The following is a 23,799-nucleotide window of genomic DNA, read 5'->3' on the forward strand; positions in this document are numbered from 1 at the left end:
TGTAACACAAAAGGAAGGTATCCAATTAAACACAGAAAATTTTAGCATTTTAAGCATCCATATAGAAGGGGCATAAAGGATATTGCACACTGAAGTTCAGTCTATTTCCTGTCAAAAATAGAATTCTCAAAAATGTACTACCTCATTGGTTTTCTTTATCATGACTTAAGACTACTTGTGTGATTTTTGAATGTCATGCTTCCACATGAAATTTTAGGAAAGCACTTCTCACCATGGATAACTCTGTGTGTGAACACTGATAGAATACACTACATTTCTAAGGACAGCTGTTAACTGCTACAGTGTAAGTCGCACCTGTTCTTTCCTCCTACATGCAAGTGACTGCTGACACATGAACAGATCAAAACCAGGAAACAAAATTCTAGCACATAAGGGATTAGATCAGTATTTTAATATAACAATGGGTGGAACTTAGCCAATCGTCTGTGATATAACATATACATTATAATCAACAATGTTACATTGCAATCCATTCCTGATCCCCCAAGAGAAAAAGCAAATACACTTGCCTTAGCTGTGTCTGAAACACTGTTCCAATAACCACCGCTAAGGGAGAACTTCCCACTTCCTATTCGGGCCAAAATCTCCTCTGGGGTGTCATCAGGACCATTTGCAAAAGGAGTGTAGCTATTTAACCAAACAAATTCAATGTTAGCAACTTCCATAACCTGGGTCTCAGTATTATAAAACTGATTGCAAGTTCAACATAATTATAGGCAACAAATAGTCAAACAGCTGAAAAAATAATTTATTCTTAACACATGATTGCACGTATTCCCCCTGTATCTGGTCTGAAAAGCAGATTTTTCCTATAGCAGTTCAAATACTGCTGGTTCCTGAATTACACAAAGTATTCCTTAAGCTTCATATTCTAGTGAAGTACTAAGCCAATCCATTCTGTTGTAAATCAATATGTCTGAGAAAGAATGCTGGTTTAATGCCAGAGGAAGAAGGGTGCACCAGTTTTCCTTGCTTGACTATACATACTCTTGCTGCTATCAGAAGCCCCCAACCAAAAAAGATATACTTAAAACCAAGTATGTTTGTCGCTTATTTATTTTAAAATACAAAAATATTTGATGATGTTAACTCTCAACCAAAGTGGTAATTTGAATAACCTAGCATAAAAAGACAGTTGCTATTGCATCTGCTAAATAGATTTTGTTTTGAAGTTCTGGTACTATAGTTGAATTCCTTATCTTTTACACAATTCATTTCTGTTGAATGCCTTTCTATTGCATTTATTATATTCTAACAGCATCACTTCAAACATTCAGTGGGTGGATTTTGCACACAAACATGCTTTAATGCACTGGAATAGTATTTGCAACATATATTTTCTTCAATATATATGCTGATTAATCTATCTTTTAATTTTCACATGAAACAATACATTTTTAGTGCAAAATCACCTTTAAGCAGAAATTAAAACCCTAAAATAGAGGAGACATTAGAAGCAAAGATTTTTTCACATCAATCCCTGAAAGCTTGGATTTCACTGAAAGCAAATCATATTCTCAACCCCAAAGATGAGATTAATCAGTGCTTTGACAGAAACATCTGCAATAGTGGGCCTACATTTATTACTGGTTTTGTTTGCATTGGTTTGGTATTCTACAGCAAAGCAAATTATAATCTTACCCAGTGAGCATGGTATAAAGTAGAACACCAAGGCTCCATATGTCACATGCAGCATCATAACCTTGCCTCTTTAAAACCTGAGGGAGACAAATATTTTTTTTCTGAAAAAAATGCTTGGAAATGCTTTGATTATGCTAGAAAAACAGTAAAATTTCAAATTTTTACTGTTTACAAAGTGATTCTACTTGTTACACAAGAACAACAACAAAAAAGTCTATCCAGCAAAAAAATCCCAGTAAAATATATCAAGGCATATAAACTATCCTGGGTTTTACCTCTGGTGCAACAAAATTTGCTGTGTAACATGGAGTCATCAGAAGACCATTTTCCGCTCGCAGTTGTTTTGCAAAGCCAAAGTCACAAATTCGAATTGATTCTGGATTACCAGATTCATCAACATAAAGAATATTGCTAGGCTTCAGGTCTCTATGAACAACCTAAAAAAACCCAAAAAACCCCATTAAATACAATAAGCTAAACATGTGAAAAGCTTTTAATGTTAATTGGCAATTCCACTACTTAATTTTAAGTCTCCCATCAGCGTGCTCAGTTTTCAGAGTTTCAGCTTCCACCATCAGCTGCAGTGTTTTGATGCTCCGTGGTGTCTGGAGCATGAGAATTTTGGGGGGGTTTGGAAAGAGATTCGAAAAGGGGTAGAAAGGAAGAAGTGACCAATGGAAGCAGCACAGAGCTGAGGATTTGTGAGTTTCTAGAACAGTCTGCTTGAGTTGTATGCTTTTTTTGGAAGAAGGGGAAGCAAGGCTCAAGTAGGAGGACAAGTCAGTGTAACAGTGCAGTTCAAATTAAAACACAACTTCCTAAGCAACCAAAATGTTTATGTCAAAGAATAGGTGAAACCCCTTCCAACATTAAGCTGTTTTCCCAATGGTAAATGCCGAAAATATTTAAAAATAGAATTTTTTTAAAAAATTGCCACATTGTTTAGATTATGTTGGTATTTTGCGTAGAAATAACATTTTATTTTAGAGCAACAGAGGAGAGCAAAATAACATGCAGGAACTTTCAGTTCTTTATTTCTTAGCATTGTGCTTTTGACCAGTAGTCTCAATTACCTATCAGCATTCCCAAGTCTGCTGCTCCAAGATGACATGGCGCTTCTTGTTCATCTGTTTTAAGATGTCTCGTGCCAATTCTTAATCACTGTATGTTGGCCCTCGTACTTTTAGAATGCTTTGGGTGAGCGTTGGAAGCACTACCTACCCTGAAGATTTCATTCCTTGCTTAGCTAGTTTCTCAGTTCAGAGGTATCTTATGAATGTCCATGAGGAAACCCTTCCTGGGAAGGGTTGTGGAGACTGCACACAGATGCAGAGACTGTCAACCCAGATATTACCTAATACCATATTCAAATAAGCTCCTCCAGTGTCCAAAGGAGTTTCAACAGGAAAATCCACTGAAGATATGAGGAACTCTTCCAAAAAAGAATTAGACTACTGAAGTGCTCACTGTTTACATATGTGGCCAACTGTCCTGTGGAGGTGTACTTAATATGAGACTTGAAAATTTACAAAAGCAAACATTCCAAAGTGCGTGTGGTCTAATACAAATTAAAATGCCAATGTTTATGGATATCTACAGTCTTTAAAGATACAAAAACCCCTAAAATCCCTTACTTGATGCAAGGACTCTGGGCCTCTTTTAGCCACATGTGGCAAGAATGAACCAAGTTATGATTTGTTATTCTATTATCTGTATTTCCATACAGAGGTATTGAGGTTTGATCATAATTCCCATGGGTGCTGCTGGCCAAGGACTATAATCTGTGCACACAGGCTCAAAAAACCACACACATGAGAAAGTGACTGGAGTGATGAATCACAAAATGATATACCAGATAACTTTGATCCTAAGTTTTCTGCAGTAACAGCTTCCAGACACAACAGTGTGTATTGAATGGTTTTTTGTTATTTAAAATAATGCGTACTATATGTTCCAAAGCATTTTTTCTTGGGTAACAACATCACGTATTAGTAGTTTGACTTTTTCCTTGCAACCTTATTTTCTGCCTTTTCTCCATCCCCTTTTACTTGTTTACTTAAAAATGCAACACAACTTGTCTTTCTTGCCATGCAATTATCACACTGTCCTCCTCTATATTTGAACTACTTCCTCTGTCTCCACATTAATTTTCCAAAGTGTTAATTTTCTGTCTCCTACAAGTTCCTGACTCTATGGCACAAGGAGTTACAAGTCATAAAACATGTTCTTCAAAATGAAGAAGTCAAAGGAATTACAAGTATGACAGGTGGAAAATAAATTTTCAGGGTATATCACAGGACAAGATTGAAATTACATTAGGTCCCATGGCTATGCAACAGCACTGGTCCTAGCACTTCTTCCTGGACTTTCTTCCCCTCATATCCTCTCTGTTAGGAATTATCTGCATATTCCACAGAACTGCTGACAGACTGCATGAAGAACGACAGAAACAGTTGCATCATCTCAGTTATCTGAACACATACAGAGCTGATAAGAAAGGTTTTGATTTCAACACAAATTCCTGCCGCAATGTAATTGTTTACAAAAAACTAATTAATTACCACACAGAAGAATGTATCAAGATACAAGTTTATGTTTCTGAAAGAGAAGAATATCAATAGCCAAAAACATTTTGTCTGAGATGAAAACTTACCCCTTGTGTGTGGAGATACTCAACCGTTTTTGTTATTGTGAACAGAACAGCACTAGCTTCTCGTTCTGAGAAAAATTTTTGTCTAAGAATTTTATCCAGCAGTTCTCCTCCTTTCATAAGTTCTGTTACTACATACACATATTTTCCATCATCATACACCTGCAAAAAGTACATAAAAATTTAAACTTCAAAATATTTATTCTCTGCTGTCTTCCTGTGAAGCACATATAGTGCAGGTGTGTCCACAAGCTGATTTCTTCAATTGTTTTCCCTGTATTTCATAACCCACACAATATCCAAATGTTGTTCATCTTCAGAAGTGAACACAAAATCTTCACAAAAAGGCAATGCTGTACCAAAATAACATAGAAATACTAGCATGAAAGTGTTTAAAGATAAAAGGATAAATAACATGAACTTTCCTCCACACAGGTTCACTAAAACAAAGGAAACTAGACATGAGAAATTAAGTAGTAAAAGTGGAAACTAGTCTAATTAAGGCAAAACCAGAGCTAGTTCAAGCAGCAATTATTGCACCAAATTAAAAATATAAACAGAGATCATTCCAACAGTCAGACAAAAAAAAACAAAAAGGAAAAAAAAAAATCTAAGTTTATCTCAACCTCTATGAACAGTGAATATAAAGTTGCTATGATAGAAACCTAAAACTTAAACATTACTCTCCACATAAAGCCTATGCCAAAGTCCAAAAGTATTAAAATATGCATATTTTATGACTTACTTCTAGTCATGGAAAATGGCTTAATTTTTGCATGGATTTTGTCATCCAGGGAAGCATCTGAGAATTCTTTACATTCTCACCAGAGGGCACTACAGACTGAGTGATGCCAAAGCACATTTTAAGGAACTTACACTTCAGCATTTCATTTCACAGAATCATAGAATGGCTTTGGTTAAAAGTGCCCTTAAAGATTATCCAGACCCAGTCTTCCTCCACAGGCAGGAGCATGGTTCACTAGATCAGGTTGCTCAAAGCCCCATCCAACCTGGCCTGCAAGTTCCAATTTAATCCAGAAACAATTCCTACTTTAGTGAAATCTTTTACAGACTGTTCCCTTTAATAATTTCAACCTATTTTTATGGGGATGTTGCAATTGTTATTTTCAGTAAAATGTGTGAAAATGTGTTCAAGTAGAAACAATAATCAAAATTATAGTAAAATAATTCAGGAATAGATATCAGCTAAGTAACAGAAAATAAAAATAAAAAAAGAGGTTTTCATCCCAATTCCCTGGTCTTAAACTACCTGGGAAAAACATGCTAATAAAGTTCTAAGCATCAAAATTTTTGTTCTCCTAATGATACTAAAGGGATTTATTTTCTCACTAAATAAATAAAAAAAAAAGGAATGTTAAATAATTCTGTGGGCCTTACAAGTTTATGACATCAAGGAGATGAAGAAATGATGGGCTTCTTTATTCTCATTTAACAGGAATTTTTCCTCCCATGAAATATAAATGATTGAGCAGCCAAATTTGTTTGTATTAAGACTTTAAATATTACACAGTATTCATAAGCAGAATTATCTAATTCTAGATTTTAAACAGAATTTTTTTTAATAGGCATGCTTCCTCTAATCCTGATATAACATGAGGAGTTCAGCTTATTTCATTTGACATGATAGAGCATACGCATCTCAGGATTGCAGAATTCAAGCAAAATTTGCATTTGATTACTATTTTTTCTGCTGGTCCTGTCTGCCAGCCAAAAAACCCCACAGATAACTCACTCCAAACAAACCATTCCCCTTGCACCAATTCCTCTAATGGAATTACCAACTTAAATTGTTTTTGAATAAATAATGAAGAAGCTTTCTTCACAGGTCACAGTATCATGCTAAGGTCACAAATGTGACACTACTTTCTAAAATTAACTCTAAGCACAAGCCACAGGTCAGTCATTATGTTTTCTCTACAAGGTAAAGCGGAAGAAACTATAGTGAGAAACAAATGTAGGTGTAATAACAAAACATAATGCAAGGAGAAAGAAATCAAGGTTTTTGCCAAGGGAAGTAAGATTTTACAGACACATTAGGAGGTATTTTGAAATCATAAATAAGCACTTGGACAGGGAGACTGGCTATCTTATACTCAGGATTCTAAAATGTTTCTGTAAAGACTCTTCAGGCAATGCTTTAAATAACTCAAAGCAGGACAAAAGTTCTGTTACAGAACAGTAACTATTACATAAAAAGGGTAAAATACTTATAATGGTCTGGCACAGGAAGTTTCTAGGTAATGTTTTGTTGGAAGCTGTGTGCTTCCTCCATTCTTACACTGTTTCCTAGGCATGCACTAAGGGCCTCTGTCAGAGGCAGGATATTGGATAAGAAGGATATCTGAATTAGCACAATATAGCTCCTTTTGTTTATATACTATGTAACTGAAAAAGACCACTGATAACAATCAGAAGGAAAACCCCCAGAGGACTGTGCACTGCAGAAAGAATTTGGTCTCTTGAATATCCATTGTTTCAATCCAAACACCTTCAGAATTAAATTACATAAAAAGGCTGAACAAGAATGAAAATTTCCATCTTAAGCAAAATTCAAATATTACTACATTCCTTCTTAAAATAGAAGAAAAGAAAGAAATTATTTCTTGCAGAATAATAATTTCCAAAGCAGGCACCTAAATGCTGAAATATTTTATTTTGGCATTTCAGATTAGAAACATTTAAGTTTTGATGTGGGTCTGAAAGAAAAATTGAGCAAATCAACAATGAGTTTTATTTTTATAATAGTACATGGTGCTCTAGAGTTGGAGACCTGAAGGCAAAATCCTCCTTATCTTCTCTGAAAGCTGTAATAGCACACCACTATAATGCAGGATATGCAAACAATCTGCCCCATGGGTCTGTATTAGGACAAGAAAAACTTAATGTCAAATTCTTACATATCTATACAAGATTCTATTATATATGAATTCTAGATCTCTTTTCTTACACTAGACATACTTTCATAATTTTGCTTGGGGAACTGATCTGAAGCAGAAGTGAGTGAAAATTACAGCCTTTCTCCCTTTGTGGGCTTAAGGCTTTTTTTTTTTTTTTTTTGTAGTTTCCTATTTGTGTACTGCTGTTGCTGTGCATGAAAGCTGGTTCCTACTGGAAGATGACTGATGATGATAAAAGATTAATTACAAAGTGAAATAATTCGGCATATATTGCAGCAGTTTAAGACTGACTGGATTTCTGTTCTCAATGTAAAATATTCATCATGCTTAAGCTCAGGTTAAGTGCTCACATTCTGATGTTTGTCCTCCTGTTTAAGTAACATAAGCTGTGTATGAATTAAAGTAACACATGAGCTCAGCATGCAGCACTAAAAGCACCATGAATGCTGATGCAGGTTCTGTCCAGCAAAGCTCCTTTCAAGTAGCTTTACTGTCCAACCACATGAAACAACAGAAAGTGGGACTGTAAGCTGTCTTGCTTACAGTAAGATAAGCTCCCTGGTGGGCTCCCCTGAATATCTACCTTATTTTCTCTGTCCAAGAAAGGGCCAAACAGTATGATATCAATAAAGTGAAGACAGATTATAGTAGACCAACTTCATGCAGAGTTCTCTAGTGCTCATCTCCACAGTATTTATGAGCTGTTTTCTTAATGACTTCAAAATGTCTGACAACTCCTTTCAGCTGAGCTCAGCTTCCTGGAAACTGTTTGCTGTTTTGCCTGAGGTTTGGTTTGGGGGACTAGAATATTTCCCTGCAGTCTAAGAAAGTCATTAAGCATACGCCTTTTTAATTTTTAATCCTCTTTAATGAATAACCAAGGAGACAAAGACAATTTGCTTTCTCAGTTAGGTCATCAGAATATACTGTTCACTATGAAAACCCTCTACCTCTCAGCTTATGTTACTCCTTGCATTTTATGGACAAAGTGTTTCCATGGTCAGAACAAACAATAGAAGGAAAAAATACCTAGACAGTGTTCATACAGACGCCAGATAAAAAAGAGTGAAAACCATGGACATGGAAAGATTTTTATCTACTACTGAGTAATACTTGCTACTGTCCATGAAAATGACTTTGGGTACTGTGGTAACAGTGAGTCCTTTGTTATATGATAATGTACATTAAAATTGCTTTTGATTAATGTAGGGAAAATCAGATTTAAAGTTAACTAAGCAATCAAAAAGATTCCCTGATACTTTAAAAACACAGCCAACATTAAATAAATTATTGTTGTGCTAAGATTTATGAAGGATGAATTATCTGACTCCTTAGAATAACACTGTACCACAATATATGCATCTTTAAAAGAAAACAGAGACATCCCAGTAAAAAAATTAGATACTACTGAATAAATTGCATTGTTTTATTTTTAAATACTGAAAAACATGAACATAAATCTAAAATACATAGCTTCTCGTATCTCAAATTAGAAATGATTCACAATTGTAATACACTGAAGGATGTCTTTAAAACACTACTTACATCTTTCAGGGTAATAATATTTGGATGCTGTCCATAGCGCAACAGGATTTCAATCTCTTCTGTTGGATCTCTTTTACTCTTGTCAATGATCTGTAAGAGCACATACAGGCATGGGCATAATTCTTTTTGTGAATCTAGAGTAATGCTTCGGTATGCTTATCAGCATCAACAGTTAAGCAGTATTTATTGTTGCAAAAGGCATGGATTATAACTAAAACCAAGTTTGTTAAATTGGAAAAGCAAGGCAAATCAAAAATGTCGGGAAAAATGGAAACATTTCTTTAGAAAATGATTTTGGAGGATAAGTGACTGTGATAAATAATGCAAGGCTTTTCAGTAGATAAGACTTCAGTGATCCATTATTTAATAAAATAGGAAGTTCCTAATTTAACACAAGATACTGGTTGGATGATGCTAATCAACTGATTTTCACAATCTAATCTCAAACATTTGGTGCAGCAAAAGAAAGCAGGAGAGAAAGGGAACAAAAAAAAATGGAAAAGGTAAAAATTTCTCAGAGTTAATTCAAACACACATTCATTACAAAAGTCCATTTGAATCTCTGGCACTAAAGTTCACTGTGCTCAAACAAGCAAAATAATAATTTGCCCTACTTAAATGTATTCTTGTTCTTCTTAGTTTTTTTTTTCTCTCCTTAACTGCAGAATTTCCTATAATGTCTTTTCAATTGTTGTGTTACCTCTTCATCCTTATGCCTATACTGCTACCCATCCCCTGCTAACATATCAGACACTGGTATCTCATTCTTTTTTTCAAGATTCCTTGAGGAAAAAAATGCCCTAACAGAGGCAATAGAAAAGCAAGTGAATCTTCACAACAAATGTCATAGCTAGGTAGGGAATTACCAGCTATGCCAGGACTTTCTTGCAGTTTCAAGAAATTACTTCAAATTGAAAGCACAGAAGTCAAATCTGTTCCTGGCCAGAACCAGAATAAACACAAGTATTTAACTACCAGATTGAAATGGGAAGGTTTTGAGGAGGCAATCTACATACTTAATTTATCTTTGTATTTTACAAATTTAATAGTAAGCTGTTCAACAATTCAAAAAGAGAACTGCCTCATAGAATAGGATTTAAAGACTGCTTTTTTTTTTCCACTTATCAAGTCTGCTAATCCATACTCTTGCTTTCACAGAAACCATTTGGTCCCATGTTATTACACAAAGACAAAAAAACATATCATTGCAGTTATGGGAAATCTGCTGATTTCAACTGAGAATTTAATGCCTTCATAGAAGTGCTAGAAAGCCCTACAGAATAACAAGAACAACATTAAAAACCTTGCTGAAAACCAGAAAGCCAAAACAGAGTTGAAGTTTATTCTGGAAGTTATACCAGACTAAAGACTGTTATGAACTCCTTATCAAGAAGAGAATTTATGAATTTACTTTTACAGCTGTATATAAAATATTTTTATATTAAAAAATTAATTTTAATCTATATGTTTCTCTGTGGCAAATAAAAGATGCCCAATGGTAAAATCTGAAAAGTGTGGTTTATAACAAAGTAATTACCTTTACAGCATATTCCATGTTTGAAGCTTTATGAACACATCTCTTGCAGACAGAATAAGAGCCAACTCCAATATCTTCCTTCACTTCATATCCATCAGTAAATTGAATGCTGTTCCTGTGCAACTGCTACCAAAATAACATTACCAATTAATGAATATTCTTAATGTGTAACTGATTTTTTTTTATTAAAATAACTTGAAAAAAATTCCTATTGATTTGCTTAAAATTTTAACTGATGACACTACTAGGTCAATGTGGTCTAAATCCCCACTACCTTCTGTTCAAAATTAGTATAAGAAAAATTATATATTACACATGCTGTAAATAATGCACATTGTATTTTAGAAATTTATGGCATTATTTTTCTGATTGCTGCTTTACTAATTTAAAGATAGAAACTCCAAACCAAAGAAAATCAGAATTCAAGATAAAATAGCAATACAACAATGGTAAAGAAGTATCACTGTCTTTATTATCTGAATAGACACAATGCCAGCTGGAAAATTCAGACATACTGAATAGAATCAGATTGGCTGGAATTGCATGGAATGGCAGTCAAAATTCCTTTCACAGAAATAGAAAGCTGAAAGGAGGACAAGTGCTCACTCTTGTAAGGGAAGGAAATGGTGTTCTAGTGTATGGAGTTTGTGCAAAGGATGCAAAGCATTTGCAGGAAACCATCTGGGTATCCTGCAGCACAGAAAAGAGGAAATAGGAGTGAGGAAGTTGTTGAGCGGCACAGAGGAAAGGCAGCAGAGAAACAGACCTTTACATGAGAAGGAAACCATATACAAAGAGCAGTAATGCCATCTACAAAACTATGTGAAAATGAAGGAGCACAGAGAAGCTTTCAGAAACTTCTAGCAAGATGCCAGGATCAGAAATAATTCTGATGCATATATCATATATCAAATCAGAAAGCTTCTTGAGAGTAAAAAAGGGTCTGAAGTTATATTTAAAAAAAATTTATTACACATGAAATAGTAATGTGTAGAAAAGCATGTTGTGACAATTCTAGATATGAAAGTGTTAAAGAAACACAAGGGCTATTCACATTCTGTATAAATTGTGGGGTTTTTTTAAATTTTCTCAGACATTTGCAAAATACCAGGGCACTGAAAAATACAAATAAACCAAATCATACAAATAAATCCAATCATAAATCCAATCATTTATTCCTACCTATACATTAAGAAGTTCTCAACAAAATTTAGATAATGAGTTGGTTTTCATCACTCAGTAATTATTAAAAGCAGAGAGAGGAGGTAGAAATACAATTTTTACAGAGGTTTCCTCTTCCAAGTGACAACCTCACAATTGTTAATACAGGAGACTCTACTGGAGGTGTTCAAACACATCAAGGAAGCCAAAGCTTGAGTGTGCACTGTAACACTGACTTGGTATGCTGCACTGCTATCAGCCACAAAAAGCAGAGATTAGCTAACTAACTTCAAGTGGCTTAGGAGGGACAGGATATGTCCTGGGCCATGGATTCCGGCAGTCCACAACATCCAGATACAATTCACAATCACAGTCCAGTGCCTCCTACTACTGCATTGCAGGAGTCAACTGACATTTTCATGTATGGGGGAAAAAAACCCAATAAATTAATATATCTGTTATTCCACTCCACCTTATAGTTATGGCTTGACATGAAAGAGTTAATACAGTACAGATGGTAGAAGGTTTTCATTTAAGGTTGAAGCCCATTTCAACCTGTGGCTCAGGTAATTATACAGGTCCTGTACCTTCAGAGATTTTGTTTGGATGAAATAATCTGATATTTACTTTTCCTGTCTAAAAGATGACAATGATTTTTTTCATGATACTTCATTCTGTGACAAGGAAACAATCCATCCACCAAGAGACAGCACCGATTTTTTTCATTAGATGTACTCACCTGGACAATTGAATGCACTCCAACTGTCTGCATTGCTTGGCTTTCATCATCTGACGCAATAGCTACAAAGCTAAATCCCCGAAAAAGCTGATGTGCATTAGCACTGGGTGGAATACCAGGCGAATCTGAAAAATACATCATCTACTTACAAGCAGAGTCTTTACAAGTAGATATAAAATTAAGTACTGAAATTTTGCACTTTGAAATTGTAAAGACAATTTCTATCCAATTTTGAATTAAAAAATTTGAAATTCAAATTCTGTCTTTTGAATACGTAAATTCTCCTTTCATAGCTCTTTACCTTTTGGAGTTTTTGCCGTAAACTCAGGGTCAAAATAAAATGTATCCTCAGGTCTGCCAGTTGCAGGTTTAAAAGGAGGATGAATTTCTCTCCGGTACAATTTCTGAAGAGAAATGATAAATTGTAAATGGAAAAGTTAGGTGATACCATAAAAGACTTAACCAAGAAATTTACTGGATTGATTTTAATTAGATACTCACATTCCAATCTATTTTGGAAAAGAATGCGTGCCTCTTAATTTCTTCTACTCCATCTGGACCTGCTCCTTTTATAAGGAAGAAAAATGTCTATGAATTATTTTCTTATTGGTAAAAGGAATGGCTAGCAAAATTATATTTTTTATTCCTTCTGCATTAATTTTAGATGTATGACTAGCAGAAATGATAATACTTTGGTGATCACTTGAAGGGCAAACTACATTCTTCTTTTAAAGTCCATTTTACATAGGAAACAAAATTTTAGTCAGTTTAATGATCACTGATGTTATGAATATTAGGAACAAACTAAAAATATTCTGCTAAAAAGTTTACCTAATCTGTTTGCTGGGTTTCTTTTGAAGAGCATTCGCAGGAGACTCTGTGCTTCGAGACTCAAGAACTGGGGCATTCCGAGTTTGGCCCTAGAGAATAAAAATAATTAATAGTATACAAACGTATCTAGGTAAGAATTAACTCTGCATTCCCCCTGTCCTTTGCCATTCAACAAGTCCATAATAAATGAAGTAGCATCACTGAGAAATTGCCTTCAGACATCAGACACAGAGGAAAAGTGCTGTCAGTCATGTAAACATATTTGGGTTTTTAAAATTTTTTTTAAAGTACTATAGTATTTTCAGTAATTTAAAAAAATATTTAAATATTTAAATATTTAAGTAGAGGAAAAGGTGGAAAAGCACATAGAGAAGAATAGCTAGAGAAGAGCAGTTTATGAACTTGTAAATTTTCATAATATGCTTTGATCCACTTTATAGGTCCAGTTACTAGCAAATGACACCAAACAAAACATTCTGCTAATTATATAATAGAAGTTCTAAGAAAAGTACCACACTATGACACACACCAAGATGACCCTGGAAACAAACTAGAATACAGAAATTCAATTAAGGTAGGACAGATCTTGCCGGATCAGCTGGTAAAAAAAACAAACAAAAAACCCAACAAAAAACCCCACTCCTCTTTTCCTTTTTGCTTCCCTCCCCAATCTATTTCAAATAATACTTTTACAATTTGCCAGCCTTGAATTTTTAGATTTAAGCTTTTGTACTTCAATTTCATTTTATTTTGTAATCCTTGTCATATTTTCTTCCTCTCCATTTAATGTTGAGCCTTCATTCTCTCACTGTTACTAGGTCTTACTTTTTCTTGTAACTATGATAATGGTAAGGAGGGACATAATTCCCTCCTTTCCACCACTAATTCAACCTGGAGCTTGTATTTTTCTGTAACAGTCCACGACACAAGCTCTGCGTTTCAATCAGAACTTGATTTGTCTTTTATTCCAGGTATTTGTAGATATTCACCTCTGCATCACTTGTGTAAATGCATACGTGTTGCCACTGATTCACTATTCACTACTTCCAAAATAGAACGCAGTTAATTTCCCATTCCTTTCAGGATTTAAAAAGCTAGGGCAGGGAGGAGGAAAATCTGAAAAACATTGGCTTCTTTAGGCTCTTCAATAACATACTACAGACAGATCAAGGCCACCAATGGAGGGGAGGAATGGGCAGTGGGTCATCCAACTGTTCCTGACCGGCATGCACCACCACCTTTCACAAAATCCTGCATCAGGCACATGACAGAGGAGAAGGAAAGGCAATTGCCAGGTCCTCAGAGTTCCTATATTATGCAACTACATGAGTGACAGCAATTTTTTTCTGACATTCCGGATGGACAATGGCAAAATTTTATATGAAGGGATACTGCTTAAGTAAAGGAGAAAAATGTTTAAAAATTTAACTTAGTTGCAGCAACCTGTGATTTCTTCAAACTGCAGGGTTTCCCAGTTTTAGGTAAAACACACAATAAACAAAAATTTGTCTTGATAATGTTGTGAGAAATAAAGAACGCCCCTCCCCCCAAAAAAAATTTGTTGTAAGAAGAATGCATTTTCTGTGTACTTTTAGGAAGAGAAGGTAAGAAAAGCAGTTTATTGTAAATATACACGATGGAAACCAGAACTCATATGCACATCTGTCCATTTTAAAGTTTTATGAAAAATTTAAGGAAAAATATACTACGTATGTGAAAAATAAAAAGAAAACACAGACAAGAAAAAAAGTGTGGACTTAATCAGAAAACACTTCAAAATATCTTCTGGTTTTCAGCTGCTTTTATGACCAAAAGAAAAACACTTCTATGCAAGATAATATTCGTAAGAATACAGAACATTCAAAGAGGGTAAAATGTCTTTACATCATAGCACACTTTCATAGAAACCTACAATTGCTTAGGTTGGAAAAGACCTTTAAGATTATCAAGTCCAGCCATTAAGCCAGCACCACCCAGTCCACCACTAAACCATATCCCTTTGTGCCACATCTTTTTAAAAAACCTCCAGCAATGGTGAATCAGCCACTTCCCTGGGCAGCTTGTTCCAACGCTTTACAACCCTTTCAATGAAGAAATTTTTCCCAATATCCAATCTAAATCTCCCATAATGCAACTTGAGGTCATTTCCTCTCATCCTCTTGTTTCTTACTACGGAGAAGAGACCTACCCCCACCTTGCTACAGCCTCCTTTCAGGTAGTTGTAGAGCAATAAGGCCTCCCCTGCACATCCTCCAGAATAAACAAACCCAGATCCCTGAGCTGTTCCTCACAGAATCTGTGCTCCAGACCCTTCACTGGCTCCACTGCTCTTCTCAGGACTCTCTCCAATACCTCAGTGTCCTCATAGTGAGAAGCCCAAAACTGGACACAAGATTTGAGGTGCAGCATCACCAATGCTGAGTACAGGGTGACAATCCCTGCCCTGGTCCTGCTGGCCACACGATTGCTGACACAGGCCAGCATGCCATTGCCCTTCTTGGCCACATGCTGGCTTATGTTCAGCAGTTGTTGACCAACACTCCCTGGTGCTTTTCTGCCAGGCAACGTTGCAGCCTTCCCTAAGCCTGGCATGGTGGTTGTGACGCAAGTGTAGGACCTGGCCCTTGGCCCCACTGAACTTCATCCTATTGGCCTCATTCCCATTGATTCAGCCTGTCCAGATCCCTCTCTAGAGCCTTCCTACCCTCCAGCAGATCCATATTCCCTCTTATCCAGGTTGGGGGCACCTGCAAACTGTCACTCAATCCCCTTGTCCAGGTTGTTGATACAGATGTTAAACAGCGCTGGCCTCTCAGGAACACCACTTGTGACTGGCCATCAGCTGGATTTCACTCCATTCAGCACCACTCTCTGGGCTATGAATGACTATGAACATCAATTACCTGGAGAAATGCAAGGATATTCTACATGGCAGCTGAATACAGAAGATATTTATAGCCACAGCGAAAAGACTGTTGAGGAACAGAGCAGAGTCACATGCAGGGAAAGAGATGAGAAAGATATGACTCATGAGACACATAGGAAAAAATGCATGGCTCCTGAAGCAAGTGAGAGTGCAGAACTATCTCAGGCTAAACTTCTTGTAAATAGGAGGTGGTCAGAAGGAATTTATACTTGCTGTGAATAGATAGAACTTTTTAGTTAAAAGACATTGAGTAATCACAACATGAAGATTTGATCTCACATAGTGCTGAGGCAGCAGAAGAAATTAGTATCACTAAATATATTTGCAAATAAGATGAAGAAAAAAAAACAAGGGCAAAGAATAACATAACGTGTGCATTATGAAAGCAAAAGCCAGGAAAACAATGAGTATGTTTTCTAGTGATTTTCACATTGTAATTATTTAGAGAAAAGATGAGAGTTCCATATATTTATTTTTTAAAACAGGCTTTTTAGTGCAAAAGAAATTCCAGCTTTGATATACGGGTAGACAAGTGGCTAACAGGACTGAGAACAATGATAAACAATGAAGCAGAAAACAAATGAGAAAACTAAGATAATCTTATGAACTTCCATGGAAAAAATGGTATTAGTTAAAAATAGATGGAAACAGAGAAGTGAACCTATGATATAAGGAAACAGACTTGTTTGCACAGTGTTTGGCTACAGTCCCAAAAACAGGGCATTTACACCATAGGTTGTACTAGTTTAGAGAATATGTGGGGAACTGCAAGGAAAAAAGCAGACCTCCTTTAGCAAAAACAAGAACATTAACTGCATGAAGGAAAGTAATTCCCACAATAGAGCTAATGAAAAATCTGTGCTGAAAATAGCAAATGGAAAAATTGGAGCTAAGGCGAGTCATAGGAGAGTACAGAAGGGAGGAGTATTGGGGAGGCAAGTTGTTGGCAGCACCATTAATATAAAGAGGTAGGGTGAGGAGCTGGTAAGATAAAGAAGGATGAAGAGTGAAAATACTTTCTCAAAAAAACTCCAAAAACCTAAAATAAAGGAAAAAAAAAAAAACAACAAGGAAAAAAAAATGCACGTTATCAAAAAATAAGATGGGAGAGATCACATGGCTGGAGAAATTATTACAGATTAAAGAGCTGCTATGAAATCCTTTGTACCTGGTATGGTGGAAGAACAGTGAAGCAAATTAGATAGGCAGCAAAGGGAATTAATAATTTGGAATAGGGAGTGAGGATTTACCAGTACCTTTGAAAATGAGGGAGGAGTAGAAATTAGATATTGCAGCCCGGAGGGCATCCCTGTAGAATACCTGATGAGATATATAAATAAGAGTGTACTCACTTGAGAATCATAGTCATGGTTTCTTTTCTGTCTTTCCCTTGGAAAGGTAGAGTACCAGTGAGCATTTCAAACTGTATAGAGTAAAACTTTCATCAATTACATTACCTGGACAAAAACTAATTTTTGACAAAACTACTTAGCATCTTAACCTTCCAAAATTCATGCATGTTAACAATCAAGTCTGCGCAAAACAACTTCATTGTACAGTTTCAATTGCTAAGAACATTGGAGCAGCCTTTGCCATTTTTAAAGCTGCAAATATTTTCCTATATTGGTAACTTGCTTTACATCTTTTTATCTGAACAACTTAGACTATAATGTTCTGTGTTTAATTTCTGCCTAAAATTTTTGTTCTAGGAAGACTTGATCTGAACAACTGTATTTTTAGTTTTAAACAAAGGGGAGGAGGTAGGGAAAAAGGTCTTCCTTTCAGAAGTTAGTGATGATTTCTCCTCATGCAGAAATTTTTAAAAAGGTCAAAATTTTGAAAATTGGCATGTACATAGCCTTCATTGGGAAGGGGAAAAGGTTAGCTGATTGACAAAGACATGCATGATGAAAAGTGGTTACTGTATGCATACAGTGGAAATAAAGCCTGAAGGAACACGCAAGAGTTACACAGTACGTGCATGCACATTCTACAGTGCCTGGCAGTAAGCAACAGACACTGCTAAAATACTGATTTGTTCTGAAAGTGACTGAGTAAAAATAGATAAATATAAAGGCACTCCTGCTGGACTGCAGTGTGCTGCAGGGATATCAGATCTACGTGAGGCAGTGAAAGCAGTCCGGCAGCAGTCATGGCAGCCAGCACTTAGGCAGAAACTGGATTTTTTTTGTTTAAAGATTTCAAAATAATTTAGTTCAATGCAATTTTATGGCATACAGTTAACAACAACAAATAATTATAAAGGAACACTCTGCACAGCTTATGCAAACTTAAGTCATCTTGAACACAAGGTATCCTCTATTCCCCTCTTTTCTCATATGACCCAAACATTCAGCCTCCTACACATAAAAATTGGAGTGAATAACTTGAATAAATAATGTGTGACTACAGCATTTGTAGATCTACAATAAGAGCATGAAGTTGCACTAATAATATTCTTTAAAACACCATTTTATTGAAACAAAATTTGAATTTCTTACTGCCATCTCTTCACCACTGGTAAATATAGTCTAGATAATATTTCTTACTGGTACATTTAAAAAATTAAATTTAATAATAATGCTAACACAAAAAAAGACTACTTTTAACTTTAACACCTAAGACAATTGTCAGGAAGATGTGAGAGGGATAAGTCAGAACTGTAGGTAGAAAAAAAAAATTTGTTTGTGGTTTAGAAAGATCTTCACAAGGTGCACTTAAAAAAAAACCTTTTTAAAAAGGTAAATTTGGAGTGCTCCACTTACACTTGCATGAAATACAGTTTCTTTAACAAGCTCCTAATTTGTCACAAGCACACATATTTGTATTAACAGCTCAACATGTCACCCCTCCCAAATACTATATTCCAACATTAACAGGCCAATAGTACTTATAGAATAAGCCAACACTGGCCTTTCCTACTTATGTTTTATTTGAGGAGGAGAGTATCTCAGTGCTTCTAAAAACTTTAAATGAATGTCTTCACTTGTATGGCATCCCTTAAAACTGTCACTGTTTTAAAGGACCAATTGGAATATATTTCTTAACAATGGCTTAAGCATACTTCATGTCTAGCAGCACAAGAAAAGAAGCCAAATGATTTGTTGAAGTATCTTTAAATCTCCATTTCTATACTATAACTCCTGTTCACTCTAGTTACTGTGTACTTATAACACACCAACCATCATTTGAATTTTTGATCAGCCCAGAAATTAAGAATGAGTTAAAAGTGGATACTTACAGATTGGTTATGAAAATTACAAACTATAAATGCAAGAAATAAAAATATGTCCTAGAAAAAGTTGCACTGTATTTCATATGCTACTTTATAGAATTTGGATTTTAAGGTCATATATTTATATTCAAAGTAGAAGCCAAAGTATTTAACATGCAGTGCACTTAAGACTGTGAAAGCCACCCCAATCACAGCTAAACATCTTACAGCAATTTTCAATGATACCATATCCACTTGATAAACACCAAATTATGTTTTCTAGCTTTATAAATTAAAGCTGAAGTTTAATTATGTTTGTGTTATCAACAACAAATATTCTGCAGCTACATTGTAATTATCTTTTAATTGACTGTTCTTAACGGTAAAATGTGTAGTTGTGAGGAGTGTGTGTGCTTGTCTGGCGAGAGTTCAGTTATCAGGTGCTACTTTTACATAGTCAGTTTTCAGATCACAACAGCATTCTAATCACCATAAAGCCACAGGATGACCTATTTTCACACACAAGAGTCCTTCTTGTACTATAAAGCACACACATTAGTTGTACTGTTACAGTTATGTAGCAGAAGCAGTAAGAAATTAATACAACTGCCTAATTTCCATGTCAAAAATGCACACAAATATTTTAAATATTAAAAGTCTTTCAGCATTACTTAAATAACAAACATGATATATTATTATTTTCCGATTTATATTCCATATAAATAATATTTCCCCTGACCCTGCAACTTTACAGTAATTACCCCTTGCAGAAACACCATAAGCAACTGAGAAACTATAAACCAAACCAGGTCAGTGTAATTTAAATCAATTTGATATGTGAGAACAACAGGTGAACAGTTGTCATTATTCCACTAACTTGTAATTACAATATAGATTCTAATTAGAAAGTTGCCAATCACCTTTTTCCTCTTGAATGTAAATTCAAATTTAAAATTTGAATATGAATTTCCTCCCCACTTTGGAATAGACAGCATTTTTCTGTATACTTCTGTATTTCTCTTGGTCCTCATAACATTCAAACTACTATAGATATAAAATATTTGAATTAAATTATAATAAAAATATGGTATATTATTGGTTTTGATATGAAACCTAGTCCATGTTCTTGATCAAACACCGTGGTGTTACTGATTTCACACAATTTAGACTTCCTTTGTAGTTAAAATTAACATAAAGCTCACCTTAGGGGTTAGTGTTTGATTTGTTTCAGCAGACCTTGCAAATCACAATTTTGCTATTATTTACATTTACCAGAAACCTACCATTAAAACACCAAAAGACCACCAGTCTGCACTCTGTGTATGGCCTCGTCTGTTAACAACTTCTGGTGCCATGTATTCCACTGTTCCACAGAAAGAGTAGGCTTTTTTTTCATGATCAATTGACTCTTTACTTAAGCCAAAATCTGAAAGGAAAAAAATATTTCCAAATGTAATATTTTTTTTAAAAAAGTGCACGGTCGATACTTTTACCATAATATGAAGTGTTAGGCTTTTATCATTCGTATAGAGAACTGAACACTAATATGGGACTCACAGGATTCTCCTTCCCTCCCCACATTACCATAGGCCCATAACATCAGATATACTTGTAAAGCAGCTATCTTATTGAAATATCCAGATTTTATTTATTTCAAGCTAATTACACTACTTGCTTCCACAGCTAAATTATTGATCAGTTAAAATTACTTTTCGTATTGGTTTACCAACAGGAAAATGCAAAGATTTTACTATGAACAGAAATGATCCTAGTATTGCAATTCCTTTATTCACCTGTCAATTTGATATGTCCTTCCTCATCAAGCAGGATGCTAAAAAACAATAAAAAGAATACAAAAAAACTAATTAAAATATCTTATGTATTGTTTCAGACAACATATTGACAATATTTAGGAATAAACAGTAGAGGATACACAAAGACGGGGAGAATTAAAATGCACGAAAATTAATTATTACACTATACATTCAAACTACATATTTTGATTTCCTTCTCTTAGTTTTTAAAGATTAAGAAACAAATTTACAAGAGTTTTATTCAAATATTTTATTAAATTCAGTAACAGTTTTGGCTATCTGCAGCACATGCAGCACAATTGTAATTGTTAAAACCAGAGACATAGTTCTATTTCTCTTATACTGGGTATGTTTTCATACAGATACGTAACAGGTATTCATTTGTAATTACCATTTCAAAAGTTGTTGACCACTTCAAGTAACATCAAGTAATAAATATCCCCATGTAGGACCAAAGAACAGGACCCACAGGCCCTATACTAGGAGCAGACCTTGGGCCTCCACCTTTTCACTTCAATCACAAGAAAGGCCACACTTCTCAGAGATGCCAACTGTTCTTGACTACCACTGAATATCACTGCATTGCAAAGCATGCAAAGTATTCAGGAACTGGATTCTGTAACACCCCTTGCACAATGGATTTAGTTCCCCCATCTGCATTTCATCCTGGGGGTCAGACGTGACCCAGACCCCATTCCCTTCCTCTTTGCAGTTTCCATGGCAGGAACCATCCGTGCCATATGCAAACATTGCCTTCCTGCCCACCAGCAGATCAACACTTCCACCCATCTTGGTGTTGTCTGTGGGCTTGCTCAGGGTGCACTCAACACCCTCATCCAGATCTCCAATGAAGATGCTAAATAAGACTGGTCCCAACACAGAGCCCTGGGGGTCACCACCGGTGACCAGCCTCTGGCTGGATGTAATTCCATTCACCACCACTCCCTGAGCCTGGTCAATAAATCAGTCTTTTACCCAGTGCAGAGTGCACCCGTCCACACCATGGGAAGCCAGTTTCTCCAGGACAATGCTGTGGGAAATGGTGTCAAAGGCATAGAGTCACAGAAGATAAGGGGCTAACACGTATGTCTCAAACACTGAAAGTCATTTGGCTCTGGGGCCAACCACAGATTGTTGGTAATAACAGATAAGGATTGCAAGTAATAAGCAAGGATTGCTGGTAATAACACACTGTGAGAAAGAACAAGATGTGCCCAGAGAAGAGGCCATGCAGAGATAGGGCAGCACTTTTCCGGGACAAACATCCTCGTTCTAATTCCTGGAGATAAGCACAACACAGTACAGCACAAGTGCAGGAATGAGGTTGATAAGCAGGCATGGAGTGTAGGGGAAGAAAAGACCACCCAATATTCCCAAAGACCCCCAACCCATTTTCCGAAAGGTCTGAAAGAACAGACTGTGCCTAACAACTAATTTGTATAGAAAACAAGAAACTTACCTTAATGGCAGGGAAACTTATCTATAAAAACAAACCCCCAACAAACCCAGGGATTCCCCCGGACCCTGGATATTCCGCCAGTGGGACTGGCACTGTAGCCAAGACTGGTGATCTCTTTTTCTCTCTTCCTCTCTTTCCCTCTTTAATTCACCTTTTCTCTCTTCCTTTTCATCTTACCCCTTTACCTAAACCTCACTGCATGTGCTTTTATAGTAGGCCAGGGACTAAAACACCAATTTCCATGCGAGGTATATAATTTCCTTTTCACCACCAGCATTTAAAAATCTTGGGTGGTCCTTTTTCCTTAAGGGTTGGATGTTACAATAGGCTTTACTAAAGTCTAGGCAGACAATATCCAGAGCCTTTCCCTCATCCACTAAGCAGGTCACCTCATCATAGAAGATGATCAGGTTGGTCAAGCGGGACCTGCCTCATACAAACCCAGGCTGGCGTGGTCTGAACCCCTGGATGTCCTGTACATGTCACAGGATGGCACTAAAGATGATGACTCCACGACCTTCCCTGACAATGAGGTCAGGCTGACATGCCTGTAGCTTCCCGGTTGATAGCTTCTCCTTCCAACCCTTCTTATGGTTGGGTATCATATTTGCCAACTTCCAGTGGGAATCCATGGGACCTGGACTAGGACCTCTATGGTTGACCTGGACTTCTGATAAATGACTGAAAGTGGCTTGATGAGTTCTTCTACCAGCTCCCTCAGAACTCCTGTATTAGTCCTACCCAGTCCCATGGACTTTCGGGGTTCTAAATTGCATGGCAGTCTGCTGGCCATTTCCTCCTAGATTATGGGGGTTTCATTCTGCTCCCAATCTGTCCTCCAGCTCAGGGGGCTGGGCATCTTGACAACAACTGAGGCAAGAAAGGCATGAAGTACCTCAGCCTTTTCTTCATCCTTTGTTTCGCCTCACATCCAACAAAGGATGGATATTCTCCTCGGTCCTCCTTTTGCTGCTGATTTGTACAAATGTTTTTTTGTTGTCTTCTGCTTCTGAGATTTCTAACATATTGATATTTCATCCTTGCTGCCGACAGGACCTCCATCCCTTAACTCTACCTCTATGGCAGACCAAAGGACCTTGGCAGAACACTGTCCCTCAAAGAGTGGTGTGCCATCCACAGGCTTACCTCTGGCTTTGTCCCCATTCCCCTTCAAACAGAGTTTAAAGTTCCCTCAACCCCCTATAGGTCATAAGCTAAGATCCTTTTTCCTTTTTGAGACAGGTGAAATCTAACCTTTTAAATGAAAATAGCTCATAAACCTCCCCCACCTCCCTCTGTTCAATTTATATAGTAAATTACCAAAGTTTAACAGTTGGGAAAAA

At 36.2% G+C, this 23,799-nt stretch overlaps 1 protein-coding gene across 2 annotated transcripts in view; it reads right to left on the reverse strand.

The window, feature by feature from the left end:
- The window catches only part of RPS6KA3 (ribosomal protein S6 kinase A3), a 73,346-nt gene that overhangs the window by 5,502 nt on the left and 44,045 nt on the right, over positions 1–23,799 (reverse strand). The window contains exons 8-20 of one of the 2 annotated variants that reach the window (XM_041399717.1): positions 20,977–21,014; positions 20,467–20,609; positions 17,322–17,392; positions 13,044–13,132; positions 12,714–12,778; positions 12,514–12,616; positions 12,213–12,337; positions 10,313–10,435; positions 8,776–8,865; positions 4,316–4,474; positions 1,938–2,099; positions 1,663–1,739; positions 531–648 (exon numbers count right to left, since the gene is read on the reverse strand). In XM_041399717.1, the coding sequence (XP_041255651.1) occupies positions 531–648; positions 1,663–1,739; positions 1,938–2,099; positions 4,316–4,474; positions 8,776–8,865; positions 10,313–10,435; positions 12,213–12,337; positions 12,514–12,616; positions 12,714–12,778; positions 13,044–13,132; positions 17,322–17,392; positions 20,467–20,609; positions 20,977–21,014 (1,363 nt within the window). Of the gene's footprint in view, positions 1–530; positions 649–1,662; positions 1,740–1,937; positions 2,100–4,315; positions 4,475–8,775; positions 8,866–10,312; positions 10,439–12,212; positions 12,338–12,513; positions 12,617–12,713; positions 12,779–13,043; positions 13,133–17,321; positions 17,393–20,466; positions 20,610–20,976; positions 21,015–23,799 lie in introns of both variants that reach the window. The other variant, XM_041399716.1, reaches the window with a different exon arrangement.

The sequence above is a fragment of the Onychostruthus taczanowskii genome, unplaced genomic scaffold (assembly GCF_017590055.1).
Source record: "Onychostruthus taczanowskii isolate IOZ18803 unplaced genomic scaffold, ASM1759005v1 scaffold17, whole genome shotgun sequence".
NCBI classification, from domain to species: Eukaryota; Metazoa; Chordata; class Aves; order Passeriformes; family Passeridae; genus Onychostruthus; species Onychostruthus taczanowskii.